Source organism: Podarcis melisellensis (genome assembly GCF_964234715.1).
Source record: "Podarcis melisellensis genome assembly, chromosome: 2".
Taxonomy (NCBI): Eukaryota; Metazoa; Chordata; class Lepidosauria; order Squamata; family Lacertidae; genus Podarcis; species Podarcis melisellensis.
The window spans coordinates 55249626-55263377 of NC_138529.1; the positions used below are offsets into that span (position 1 = coordinate 55249626).

At 45.9% G+C, this 13752-nt stretch overlaps 1 protein-coding gene across 3 annotated transcripts in view; it reads left to right on the top strand.

Annotated features, from left to right (window-relative positions):
- MEIKIN (meiotic kinetochore factor) overlaps nt 1-7073 on the top strand; it is a 123242-nt gene extending 116169 nt beyond the window's left edge. For 2 of the 3 annotated variants that reach the window (XM_081894023.1, XM_081894024.1), the window contains exons 11-14: nt 678-830; nt 4858-4983; nt 6287-6410; nt 7030-7072. In XM_081894023.1, coding sequence (XP_081750149.1) covers nt 678-830; nt 4858-4983; nt 6287-6410; nt 7030-7055 — 429 coding nt within the window. In that variant the 3' untranslated portion in view covers nt 7056-7072. Of the gene's footprint in view, nt 1-677; nt 831-4857; nt 4984-6286; nt 6411-7029 lie in introns of all 3 variants that reach the window. The other variant, XM_081894022.1, reaches the window with a different exon arrangement.
- Nucleotides 7074-13752: the final 6679 nt, after the last annotated feature.

Genomic DNA, 13752 nt, shown 5'->3' on the forward strand with positions numbered 1-13752 from the left:
GGCGTGGCTATCTTTTCTTCTGTGTAACTCCTTAAATAGTTGACAGTGTGAGTTCAGTGAAAAGGCCAAAGTAGAGGGGAAACCACTCCCTTGCAGAATTTTCCTTTTACAAGTATGTTTGTGTGTGTGGTCTTGATCAAAATAAAGGGTGGCTTCTGTTCATGATGAAAAGAAAGCTATTTGTTAAAAGAAAAAACTGTGCAAAGACAAGCTTCATAGCAGATATCTAGATTGCTCCTCACATTGCCCTTTTGGCCTCACACTGAGATTTTGGAATTGGGAATTGTTAGCGTTCTGTGCTGAGATCATTTGGAACAAATGTCATGTTTTTAGTGAACATAAAATGGGTCAAGCACTCTATTGGCTGGCCGTCTTCCAGGGACTGTCATGTGACCCTAGTCCTAATGAAGTATAGTGCAGCAACTAAAACCTTGATTTAAATCTCATCTCTCCTCTGCCATGAGATTACTAGTTGGCCTTCAGCAAGCTGCTATCTCTTTCTCCCTCCCCTGCAACATGAGGATAATAAGTGAGATTTTCATCATGCTATTGTTCATAAGAATTACTGAGATGTATACAAAGCACTTCAATTGCTCAAAGTGCTGTCTAAAACACTTTTAAGTACGTCCCTTACAAGTGCTGATGATACTACTATACAATTCTTCATGTTTCTGTAGACTAAAGATCAGCAACCCAGGAAAATGAAGTGCACAAAAAGAGTACTGTTTTCTTCATCCTCATCCTCATCCTCTCCTTATGTATTGGGTCCAGCCAAATTTTGCGGAATCGCAGCTGAAACCTTAGGCTCTGCACAGCCAGGTACTGGCATGGTAAGTTGTTTTCAACTGCTAAGCTTTAAGGGAATGGGGAGTGCTGCACTTGGGGGTTAGAGAGCTGCTGTAAGGCTAAGAAGATGCAGAATGGTGCTATACTGAATGGTGCTGTGGGAAATTACAACACAAAAGCTGGCAAAAGACAAAAGTGGCACTAGTTAAACTAGGTGTCTGGAGACCTGGGGTCTTTGAGATGTTGTTAGACCCTAGCTCCCATCGTCTCTAACTATTGGACACACTGGCTAGGGCTGATGGGAGGTTGGGTCCTGCTAAATAATATGGATGAGCCTTTTGTGGTCTATGGGCTGAATTGGACCCATAAACCCTCTTCAAAATTGGGAGTCTCTCTTCCCTTTGGCATGGTTCCACTGATAGGTGTACTTAGTGTTCTGGAAACAGGAAGTAGTGCTTCAGTTGGCTTTTCCATACTTATCTTTTGCCCCCTGCTTTCTAGGTGCAGGTCTGGGCTTTAAAGCTCAGTGTCTGAGCACTTCCCCCCCCCACACACACACACCCGCCCACGCTTTCCCCAGGAAAACTCTCTCTTTAATGCAGAATCAAAACAAATAGCAATTTGGGTTTGGGGCAAATTGCCATTCGCTCTGATTCAGTGAAAAAGAGTAGGGCTTTGCAGGAAAAGAGCTGGCGCAAAAATAAAAGTGCTTGGATGGGGAGCATTAAAGCACAGACCTATGTGTAGAAACACAGTACAAAAGGAAGTCTGGATGAGCCCAGAGTCTTCTCAGACATGTTCACTTGACATTTGCTTTCAGAATGAATTCAGAGTATCCTGCGATACAACCAAAGCATTCTGTTTACAGGAAAATCTGGTTATCTGTTTAAAATGGATTTCTCTCTTATAAAGGAATTCAATTTGGAAACTGGATGGGCTGCAGGTAGATGTTTTATATGAAGGAAATTAAATATTTTAAAATTAACAGCAGAACAGATTGCTCTTGCTATTTGCTTCTGATAAACTTTTATGTCTGTATCGGAGAGCAGTTCCAGAGTAGTGAACATAAAAAACAATAAAGCGCTGTTAACAAGTGCAGCACTTCTACAGACAGAAGATTTAGAGTTTAGCAAAAAAAAGCTCAAAACAAATGTAACCATTTGCATTTATTTCCATGTGAATGATACAATGCAATGAAATGTGTTTATATTTAAAACATCAGGGTCTTGGTGTTGTTGTTTGTATCAGTTTCAGATGGCCATTTTCAAACCAGTTTTGTGGGCCAAAAGCTATATCTCATTTATCTGCAAAATTTCCTGGCTTTTGAAATGTTTGTCAGTACTGTATGTGCTAGTAGCTGTTTTGAAATCTGGGGGCCACTTTAGGCAATACCTTTCCTGTGTAGAAAATAATCATCATGCAGGAAGAAAAGTACCGTATTTTTCGCACCATAGGACGCACTTTTTCCCCTCCAAAAATGAAGGGGAAATGTGTGTGCGTCCTATGGTGCGAATACAGGCTTTCGCTGAAGCTGGAGAGCGAGAGGGGTCGGTGCGCACGGACCACTCTCACTCTCCAGGCTTCAGGAGAGCCGCAGCGCCAGTCCCACAAGGTCGGGGGACAGCGGGGAGGCGGAACACCACCATCCCGCTGTCTTCCGATGTGGTTTGGAGGCTGACGGCGGGGAGACGCGTGCTTCTCCCGGCCGCCAGCCCCGCAAGCTCCGGGGACAGCTGGGAGGCGCCGCGCGTCCTCCCTCAGTCCCCGGACCTGATCTGCAGGCGGGCGACGGGGAGAAGAGCGCTTCTCCCCGCTGCCTGCCCCGCAAGCTCCGGGGACAGCTGGGAGGCGCAGCGCGTCCTCCCTCTGTCCCCGGACCTGATCTGCAGGCGGGCGACGGGGAGAAGAGCGCTTCTCCCCGCTGCCTGCCCCGCAAGCTCCGGGGACAGCTGGGAGGCGCAGCGCGTCCTCCCTCTGTCCCCGGACCTGATCTGCAGGCGGGCGACGGGGAGAAGAGCGCTTCTCCCCGCTGCCTGCCCCGCAAGCTCCGGGGACAGCTGGGAGGCGCAGCGCGTCCTCCCTCTGTCCCCGGACCTGATCTGCAGGCGGGCCGCGGGGAGAAGAGCGCTTCTCCCCGCTGCCTGCCCCGCAAGCTCCGGGGACAGCTGGGAGGCGCAGCGCGTCCTCCCTCTGTCCCCGGACCTGATCTGCAGGCGGGCCGCGGGGAGAAGAGCGCTTCTCCCCGCTGCCTGCCCCGCAAGCTCCGGGGACAGCTGGGAGGCGCAGCGCGTCCTCCCTCTGTCCCCGGACCTGATCTGCAGGCGGGCCGCGGGGAGAAGAGCGCTTCTCCCCGCTGCCTGCCCCGCAAGCTCCGGGGACAGCTGGGAGGCGCAGCGCGTCCTCCCTCTGTCCCCGGACCTGATCTGCAGGCGGGCCGCGGGGAGAAGAGCGCTTCTCCCCGCTGCCTGCCCCGCAAGCTCCGGGGACAGCTGGGAGGCGCAGCGCGTCCTCCCTCTGTCCCCGGACCTGATCTGCAGGCGGGCTGCGGGGAGAAGAGCGCCTCTCCCCGTCGCCAGCCCCGCAAACTCGGGGGACAGCGGAAGAGGCGCAGCGCGCCCTCCCGCTGTCTCCCGACCTGGTTTGGAGGCTGGCGGAGGGCTTCCTCCTCCCCCAGCCCCGAAAGCTCCCAGAGCGATGCCAAAGCTGCGCGCAGCTTCGGCATGGCTCTGGGTCCCGTTCTGGGGGAGGGGGAAGCTCGGGCTTCCCCCGCCCCAGCCCCGCGTCTCCAGCCGGGAGACGGTTGCGGGGGGCTGCTTTAGCCCCGCGCGTGCTCTCCCGGCTGGAGAGGTGACGCTCGGCTATGGAGGCTCCTGCCATAGGCGCGCATCACTTCTCCAGCCGGGAGAGCACGCACGGGGCTAAAGCAGCCCCCCGCGACCCTCTCCTGGCTGGAGAGGTGACGCGCGCCTATGGCCGCTGCTCCCTGACCTGCTCTTTGGGGCTGGTGGTGGGCTTCCCCCGCCAGCCCCAAAGAGCAGGTCGAAAGGAACCTGAAGCCTGGAGAGCGAGAGGGGTCGGTGCGCACCGACCCCTCTCGCTCTCCAGGCTTCCAAGGTAGCCGCCTGAACGCACCTTAAACGGCACCTTGTTTTAGAACGGGAAAACAAAAGGGGGAAAATTCTCCCACTCTCTGCGCAGAGCCTCCTGCCGCTTCGCTGAAGGGGCGCTGGGCAGAGAGCAGAAGAATTTTTTTCCCTTGTTCTTCCCCCTCTAAAACAAGGTGCGTCCTATTGTCCGGTGCGTCCTATGGTGCGAAAAATACGGTACTTGCATTCATATAAAAATTGCACATATATAACCGTTGCGGCTTCCAAATATGTGGCAAAATAGATGTCGGTACTGGTGGCCAGAGGGAAGGGAAAAAGCTGTACATCTCCACTTACCTGTTGTTCAAATCACAAACTAATTTCTTTTCTTTCTTTTTACTATTTCATTATTATTGTTATTATTATTATTATTAATTATTAAACATGCATCTCTTAAGATACACAAAAGGCTTAAAAGAGATAGGGATTGGCTTCGTGTTAGTGTGTAGATTTCACTCTCGGTCTACTCTGTTCAATGTGCCACACTAGCTTTTTTTAAAAGGAAAGAAAAGAAGCACAAACAAACTGTAAGATTGCCTTCATTTGCCTTATCAGTAGTTTAGGTCATCCTGAAGACAGGTAAGTATATATTCAGAGATTCTCAAGTATTACACTAAATGTTCCGCTCAATTCAGAAAAGCAGTATGCATGTGTCCTTTTGTCTTCCTTCTGACAAACAACTGCAGTTACCCCTATAGTAGTGTGCTGGGAGAAAGAAGCTGAGTGACCTGTGACAGTCTGACAGTTACGTACTGAAAAAGAGAAGGCTAATTGTCATTCTTCCTCATGACTCAGACAGGCTGTATATGCAAAGTATAGGATGCCAGGAGGGGGCTCATTTGAAAGCTTGCTTCACCTTTTATTTGAAGGATCTTAGTTCCGTATTAATGAGAGTGCTGTACATTTTTGTTTTGTTTTGATATAGTTGGACTCTTCATCAGTGCATAAAGTCTCACTCGGTGAAGCTTCCTTGCCAAGCACAAGTCGTTCAAATGTAAATTCAAAAGAAGTCATTCCTGCTCCCCTGTCTCCAGAAAGTGTTATTCATCAGGTTATATCTCTATTATATTTTTCCCTTTGCGGCAGTGCTAACCAAACATACTTAGGAGAGAGTGTGTGTACATACTTTTAAATAGACAGGGCAGGAGAACATGTCAAATGATTCCAAAACTCAAAATTGCCTATCTATGGTAAGTGAGGACGGGATATTTAAATAGAAGTCATGTTGTGAGGCCTGTCCCAAACCTGTTTGATTATACAAGCAGCTGCCACAAATAAAGTCCAATGTGGAGCTGCATTAAAAAAAAAAAAAAGGAACAAGCAAGAATACGCAGTACTTGGCCACATCTTAATTATTTTAAACTTTAAGACAATGCACTTTTGCTGAAAAAATAGCAGAACCAGGGTTTTTTCCCACCCAGAGCCTGTAGGGGGTGAAAAGAGTATGTTTGTAGTGAACACATTTAGGGCACCTTCCTGTTGGCGGAATGTCCTACATAACATGGATTTTTCCAAATATTAACATTACAACCATAGTTTAGTGTTATCGTTAATGAGCAGCACCAAGCCTTGAGCTTGTGAACTCCCTTCTCCTTTTCCTTTGGTACAGCCTAAAGGGGACTGGATGCGGGGATGTGGGTGGCACTGTGGTCTGAACCACTGAGCCTAAGGCTTGCCGATCAGAAGGTTGGCGGTTTGAATCCCTGCGACAGGGTGAGCTGAGCTCCCGTTGTTCGGTCCCTGCTCCTGCCAACCTAGCAGTTTGAAAGCACGTCAAAGTGCAAGTAGATAAATAGGTTCCGCTCTGGTGGGAAGGTAAACAGCATTTCCGTGTGCTGCTCTGGATTTGCCAGAAGTGGCTTAGTCATGCTGGCCACATGACCCAGAAAAACTGTCTGCGGACAAACATCAGCTCCCTTGGCCAGTAAAGTGAGATGAGCGCCGCAACCCCAGATTCGTCTGCAACTGGACTTAACTGTCAGGGGTCCTTTACCTTTACCTTTAAATGGGACTGGAAGCTTTTGCTTTTAAACCAACCATAATTCCTCATTATGTTCAAACTCGAGAGTATGTTCGAGAGAAATGATGCTTTGTCAGGATCAAATATGATTTACAATCCTGACTTTCTGTCTGTTTTTGAACTCTTGAGTTTCCTGAGTTAAGATGCAAACAAAGGAACTCTGCTTTGCTTAAGTGGAAGCAAATGCTTCCAGGTTCTTCCTCGTGGCCCCTCTGGAGGAGAAAAGGGGAGAGGGAGCATGGGAGCCCAAAGCTATTGGTTCATAATTCAGTGCTGCATCAAAGCCCAGTCTATGCCTCGTAGGACGGCCTAAGTTTTGTTCCATTTCTTTCAGTGTCTATGTAACCCTCCAGAAATCTGCTGTATCATTAAAGCTTCACCAGGATCTAGACCACTGAAAGTTCTCCAATGCCCACTGATAGGAAAAAGAGTGTTTTCCCCACCAGGAGCAACTGAAGGTAAAGCAGGACAGGGGATACAGAATATGCATTTATTGTGAGAACCCCTTACACAAGGAAGAGATTTGGGGTGGTTGTTGTTTGTTGTTGTAAACTGTTGAAGCTCCTGATTTTGACTGAAGGAATCCTTACAACCTAAGTATAGGTTGTGCCACAAAACTTCCCTTCTGTTTGAATCTACAAAACAAATTGCTGGGGATATGAAGGACATTGGGCTCGGACTTGGGTTCAAAGCCCAGCTCAGGCCAGAACCTGCCAGGTCACTGGGCAAATCATGATTTCTCAAACATTGTGAGAGATGTAGCTGAATGGTAAGAGCATCTGCTTTGTATGCAAAAGGTTCCAGGGTTCAACCCCTGGCTTGCCCAGGTAGAGCTGGAAATGTCTCTAGTCTGAAACTCTAGAGAACCACTGCCAGTGTAGATTAGATGCTTTCATGCAGAAAGAAGATCCCAGGTTCTGTCTGGCACCTCCAGGCCAGGTTGTAGATATGATGGTGGGTCTCCTGGGTGGCAGAATCAGGGAGATTGGATAGCTCTGTAAGTCAATTAAAGTGATATGTTTTCTTCAAAAAGTGAAATTGAAGTTTATTCCCAATGCAAATTGATTTCTTTTTCAGATATTATTACCAGTTCAAAATACTAGATCTACAGGAACAATAGGTAAGCACTGCTGCATGTAATGTGGGGTAGGGGAGAGAAAGAGAGGGGAGCACTTTCTAGAAACCTCAGCAGCAGCCTTCTTAACCCGGTGTCCTCCAGATGTTGTTGGACTCCCTCCCAGTTCCCATCATCCCAGGTAGCATGGACAGTGGTCAGGGATGATGGGACTTAGAGTCCAATGACATCTGGAGGAAACCAGGTTGGGGAAGAAGCCTGCCCTGCAGCTGCATTGTATGGACAGTGGGTTCAGTAAAAAAAAGAAAAGAAATGGACACCTAAGTCCTATCTGAATGAATGGGACTGATGTTCTTTATATTATCCTTATGCCTCAGTGATTTCAGTAGCTATTTTCTTTCTAACCATTTTGTTTGTCAGTGGTACATAATCTAAACTGCAGCTTTATTGTCACAGAGTATTTAAAACACCTGAAAATATAGTTTGGGGGCCTTTATTGTTCCCTTGAGGGAAAGTATTTTGTTTCTTTATGGACTGTTCTCTAAGGGTACAACATTTCCTTTACTTGTTAAAAGAGGGAAAAAACGGGATATTGAGAACATGGAATGGTAGGAAGAAGCTGAGCTGCACGTTTGGACTTCGTTAAGTTTGAAAGTTAATGACACCACCAAAAAAGATTCTGAAAATACTTACAGTTCTGGAAATCTATATTCTGGTAGGTAAAAATAAGATCAGGAATTATAAAAGTTAGTACAAGTGTCATTATTTTACCTCATGCTTTGTATATACCACTATCCTGTATTGCAAAGCACTTCTTTATTGTAAAATGTGTGCTGAATATACTTCTGGTAGCTCTCAGCCTGATTTCCAAAACTTAACTTTAAGTGCTTCCGTTTAAGCCAGTTTAGGATAACAGCATCTACGTGTAAATCTTAATATTTCCCATCAACTGTTCTTGTGAAACTGACTTGTGTGTGAATATGGATATGGATTTTAAACATTAAGCTAAGATGTGTATAAAAACGAGATGCATTTTGTTAGAGTCAAGCTACTTGCATCTGAATTCAGAATGAAGTTCTAACCTTTAACATTTGGCATACGAAATGCTCCATTCCTACCTACTCATTTTGTGCAAGTAGACTGTGGTCTGCTCACTTAGGACAAAAAGTGCACCCTATGAAGTTTTGTCAGTAGCGTGATATTGACCGTACATTTCTATGTATAACTGCTTAACCTATTTTTTTAAAAAACGTAGAGTGGTGGCCAGAAAGCTGCCCAAGTTCTATACTGAATACAAAATCTGCACTACTGCATAAGCATACATAAAAAGAAAGTTCAAAGGAAACATTTTGAGTCTTCATTTGTTTAAAGTGGAAAACCATTTCCACCTGCGTGCACCCTCCCTACCATGAGTCACAGAGAGTAGGAGGAAGACTGGATTGTCTAACGCTAATTACTAACTTTCGCTTATAATATAAAGGGAAAGAGTAGTCAGGAGACCCAAATGATGCAAACTGCCTGAATTTCAGTCTTGATTCCAGCCTGAACTGCTGGTATCTGCCTCTGCTTCCTGTCACTTATTTTCAGCTGCCATTCTGGAAGCCTAAGCTAGCTCCTGTAGCTGTGTTTTTACAATGCATCTTGACGCATAAATATTAACAGATCATACGATGTCTCCATGCTACATAACTTTTTACCTGTTCATTTCTTTACATCTAGTTGCAGTTAAAGAGAGAAGAGTAAGTGGAGCCATTGGGTTGTATCCAAGAAAGTTGTCTTGCCTACACAACAGGGCTTCCACTTCCTCTCTTCTCCCCCGCCCCCACCTCCCTGTTTGCTCTGGAGGGTTGGGAAAAACCCCAGAACCAACTGGGAGAGAGGTGTGCAGGGAGAGCAGGTGCTGTTGCATAAGTGGGTGGAAACCACTTTTTAGGTCCTCCCAGAAGGGCACTGAGGCTGGGAATCTTTTTAGAATCATAGAATCATAGAGTTGGAAGAGACCACAAGGGCCATCGAGTCCAACCCCCTGCCAAGCAGAAAACACCATCAGAGCACTCCTGACATATGGTTGTCAAGCCTCTGCTTAAAGACCTCCAAAGAAGGAGACTCCACCACACTCCTTGGCAGCAAATTCCACTGTCGAACAGCTCTTACTGTCAGGAAGTTCTTCCTAATGTTTAGGTGGAATCTTCTTTCTTGTAGTTTGGATCCATTGCTCCGTGTCCGCTTCTCTGGAGCAGCAGAAAACAACCTTTCTCCCTCCTCTATGTGACATCCTTTTATATATTTGAACATGGCTATCATATCACCCCTTAACCTCCTCTTCTCCAGGCTAAACATGCCCAGCTCCCTTAGCTGTTCCTCATAAGGCATCATTTCCAGGCCTTTTCCGATAGCTCATGCTAGCAGCATTCTCTCTTTCATCCAACATTCTACTCTTCAAGATGGGGATAATACAGAGCTGATGTAAGGTTTACAGTGTGTGAATTTGCCATTGTTCAGCTCTTCTCATCCTTGGAATATGAGGTCTCCTCAGTGGCGGAACAGGGACATCAGAATTCCCCAGCAGATCTCTACACCACCAGTGATCCTGAAGAGATTTTTGTATCCCTATTCCAAGTCACGATACCAGCTGACTGGGTTCCAGGCCATCTCTTCGTGTCCCACCCCTTGTCTCCCAACACCACAGGAGCCAAGATGGGGAGCCTAGCAGAAGCTACCACCAAAGTGCTCAGCTACCTGCACAGGAGGCTACTTGGGAGAAGGGGGAAGTATATGGAAGCACCTACGAAGATCAGCACAGGATGGAACCTCTGTCTCTTAGGGCTCATCCACACTTCCACTAGTCTTGTGCCTAGAAAGCACCTTGATTCCTGTCAAACCTGCTGATCACATAAGGTTCTGTAGACATCCTTACGAATGTAAGGAGAAAGAGTTCAGCTAGCTTTATTTTGAAGACCTAAGATACATGCAAAAATAAATAAATTCAGACTGACAGTGAACGTTGATGTCTCAAGCGGGTGCAAAATGTAAATAAAATCTGGAGAACGATTTTTCTAGAACGGTGTATGGGTTATAGTGAAATAGTTGTCTATAGGTAACTGTTCAATCTCACAGTTTCTGTCTTCAGAATATCATACCTTGTCACACTTGTTATTGATAGTGTACTAGAACTTGGATTTGGAGACAGCAGCATTAACCAAATTAGTCTGAAAGAATAATTTATTGCATTTGCTCCACGTCCTCGTGAAGCCAAAGCTGACCTAGAAGTTATCTGTGCATTTGAAGAAAATATCCACAATGCTACATGCTCCTGTGCAAATAACACCAGTGGCAAAGGCGTTTTAAGATTGTTTCAAAAGGTGCATTTGATGAAAATGCCAGATTTGATTAATATTTTACCATGAAGATGTGGTCATGCTAATTTAGGCCAAAGTACTTTTATGGACTTCAATCAGCCTTACGTGTGTCACGTGGACTGTTAAGAGTGTCTCCTTGATTATATCTGTATGCATGGGGCTTCCACGTTAAATATGTGGCTGCTGGCCTGCAGTGTGTGCTACCTGTCACTAAACTATAGGGTACTCTACATACATTTACTTAGTGGTACTTTGTTGCAGTTGTGCCACTAGTGTATATATAATTGTTGAAAACCACTTTTTGGAATCAGATTCTTAAAGCTCAGTAAGTACTGGGGGGATGAGTTTCTCTTGTCTGACTAAGGATGAATTTGGTAAGATATTATTTCTGGAAGAGTAATCAAGAAGGTGAAGATAATCCTCACTGATTGACGGTTTGCTACTTTTTTAACAACTTTATTTAGACTGTGGAGCTTAGTCTCTGCACGGTTTCCTTGATGCTATTTTCCAAAACATCAAACAGGACAAGGTCACCACACTAGGAAGATTCACCTCTGATGGAGGCCTTCAATGCTGTTGACACAAACACAGCAACGTACTTTGAATGACAACGAGTTTCTGATTCCAGCCGGGAACCATCTGCATGAGGTAGCTGTGCAGGGTGTCAGTTTAAACTTCATCTTGCATAATATAAGGCTGGTGGAGGTGAAGAGAGACAGAATCTGTTCCTAACAAAAGCCCTTGCTTATACAGAAGGGGACCCCTCCAACCATACTGTAGTCCAAGACTGGCTGAAAATAATAATACATACTCCTTGATAAACATGTCAACAAGCATCGAATTGATTTATGCAAGTCCTATCAGTTGATGACTGCACTTCAAGTAGTAACTTGCGTATGTGAATGACGTCTTGAATTAAAGACCACCAACAGAAATTCTATCTTGCAAGAAACATGAGACTTTTCAATGGAGTAGCCAGACTAGATATCTCACCCTTCCTGCATTGTGCCACCAGTGGGTGGAAGCCAACTGGGCTCCTGAAGAGATAGAGTTGGCTGGTAGGAGCCAATCACAGGCCCCATCTAGCATGAGATGGGTATGTGTGGAGATAACCAGAATGAGGAGTCTCCTCCAGTCTGCCTCACATGTATACTAAAGGTGAAAGCCAATGTCGATGTAACTTGTGTGAGATTTGGGTTGCTACTGAATTCCTGTAAAGCATACATGAATTCCTTGTATTGACGAAGAGGTTTTTTAGCAAGGTAGGCAAGATTGCAATCCTCACCCTCATAGGCCATCTTAGGTGCAAGGAACAACTCGCCTGTCGACCACCTGACAAATGCCAGAGGATTATCCCACCCACCTATCAAAGTACCTTGCGTGGCATGTGGGAACCACAGCATAAGGTGATTTGCCAGTTCTGTGCTTGGCAAAGTGTCAAATATAGGCTTCGCAAAACTGGCTTTCTGCAGGATTGGGCTGTGTGATTCCCAGCTGATCTGCTTTAAGCCGTCCGTGCTTTAAACCATTCTTCCCTATTAAGTTATGAATGAAGCTACTGACTACACAGTCCTGTAATTTATTAAAATGCCATGAACGAGGCATCTTTGCTATGCTGTGTTTTCCTACTCTGCCCTTCCCCTGCCCAGCTAAATTGGACTGGAAACAGAACATGATTTTGTAGTATCCTATTGGACACTTAAAGGTTGCGAGACACAATCATAGTACTCATAGAAGTAGCTGCTATTCCCTAAAGTCATTGGAACTCCTTGAGAAACAAGGGCTGAAAATAATCCTTTGAGGGATTTTAATGACATCATCTCAGATGAGTCACATTCCTAACTTGTGGGAAATGTGCAGTGCAGATTTGACGTCTGATCATTTTATGGCATATAATGGGATTTATATGCTGCGCCTGCTTAAGTATTTGCAGAATTGGAGCCCCTCTAGACATTTTAAAGTGCAGCAGTAGAAATAATTGAGAGTGGAATTAGTAAATGTGTGATGTCTGCTGCTGTTTTCACATCACCAGAAAAAATGAAAGGGGGGATGCTTTCCTTCTTTCTATTGAGAGCACTGTAGGTTTGTGTAATAACACTTCTAGAGCATGCCAATGGACTTCTTTCACTTCATAGTTACAGTTTGCTGAGCCCCGGGAAGAGGAAGCGGGGAGAGGAACCTGAATCTCACAGAAACCTATTACCGTAAAGGTAATGAATGAAGCTCTGCGTAGGAAGAGATACCTAAGCTTGCTTTTACATTTCTCTGTCATGACCCACATGCGTCACTATATACATTTGCACTGTCTGATCGGCAAAGTAGTCCGTGGCGAAGGGTCGTAGCTCAGTGCCAGGGGATCTGCCTTGCAAGTGAAAGATCCTAGGTTCAACCCCTGACATTTCCAGAAAAGACTGTGAATGAAATCCTGTAAAACTGCTGCTAGTTGGGTGGACAGTACTGAGCTAGATGGACCAAAGGTCTGACTGTGTATAAGGCAGCTTCCTAGGTTGATTGTTCTGGTAATGCAACTGTACTTTAAGGGTAGCTGATGGGTCTCAAACCCTTGATGAGTTAGGGACTTCTCTGCATGCAAAGGCAGGATCTGGAGGATTGAGTGGATGAGACCAATAGTCAAGAAGGTGGTTTCTGCACATGCAAGTGAGGCCAGATGGAGCTCCTCAATTTGGAAATGGAGCCCATCTAGGAACAAGAAAACTGATACTAAACTTCCGCCTTGTGGTATATCTTTGGGAGAAGAAAGGCTAAGGAGTAACCTTACACAAATCCAGAGTGGAGTTCTTAAGATGGTTGGATGGTGCCTTGTATGCCTCTTTCTGGCAACTTCTGCAGCCAAGCTGGTACCAAATGTATTACTCTGCTTTCTTTTGGACCACATCAGTGAGGCTGAGAGGCGGTCCTGTCATCTGGGCAGCCCAGGACCCCCATGCACACTGCCCAGGCTTGCGCCCAGGGAGGTCACTTCGGTGCTGCTAATGCTGCGGTTTGACTACACCCCTGGAGGCATACTCCATTGTCTTTTGATGGATCTCAGCAACAAAATTAAGGGCGCAGTGCTCAAAAAGGTTTCAGCCTGATCTGGGCCTTTGCAGGTGTGTTTCAGAATCATTTTGTATAATACTTCCAGGGTATTACATACAAAACAAGTAACACTAATGCCAATTCTTTGGGCTCAATGGGCACTTACAGCTAGTGATGAAAGTGAGTAGAAGCTCTCAGTAGTGTTTTCTATGTGTTAGTCGGACATACCAAGGAGGATCAGGATGGTAATACAGTATACACACCCATTATTAGTCTGAAAGGGCCTGCCACATGACTGGGAACCGTGATTGCCCCAGAGTTCCTAAA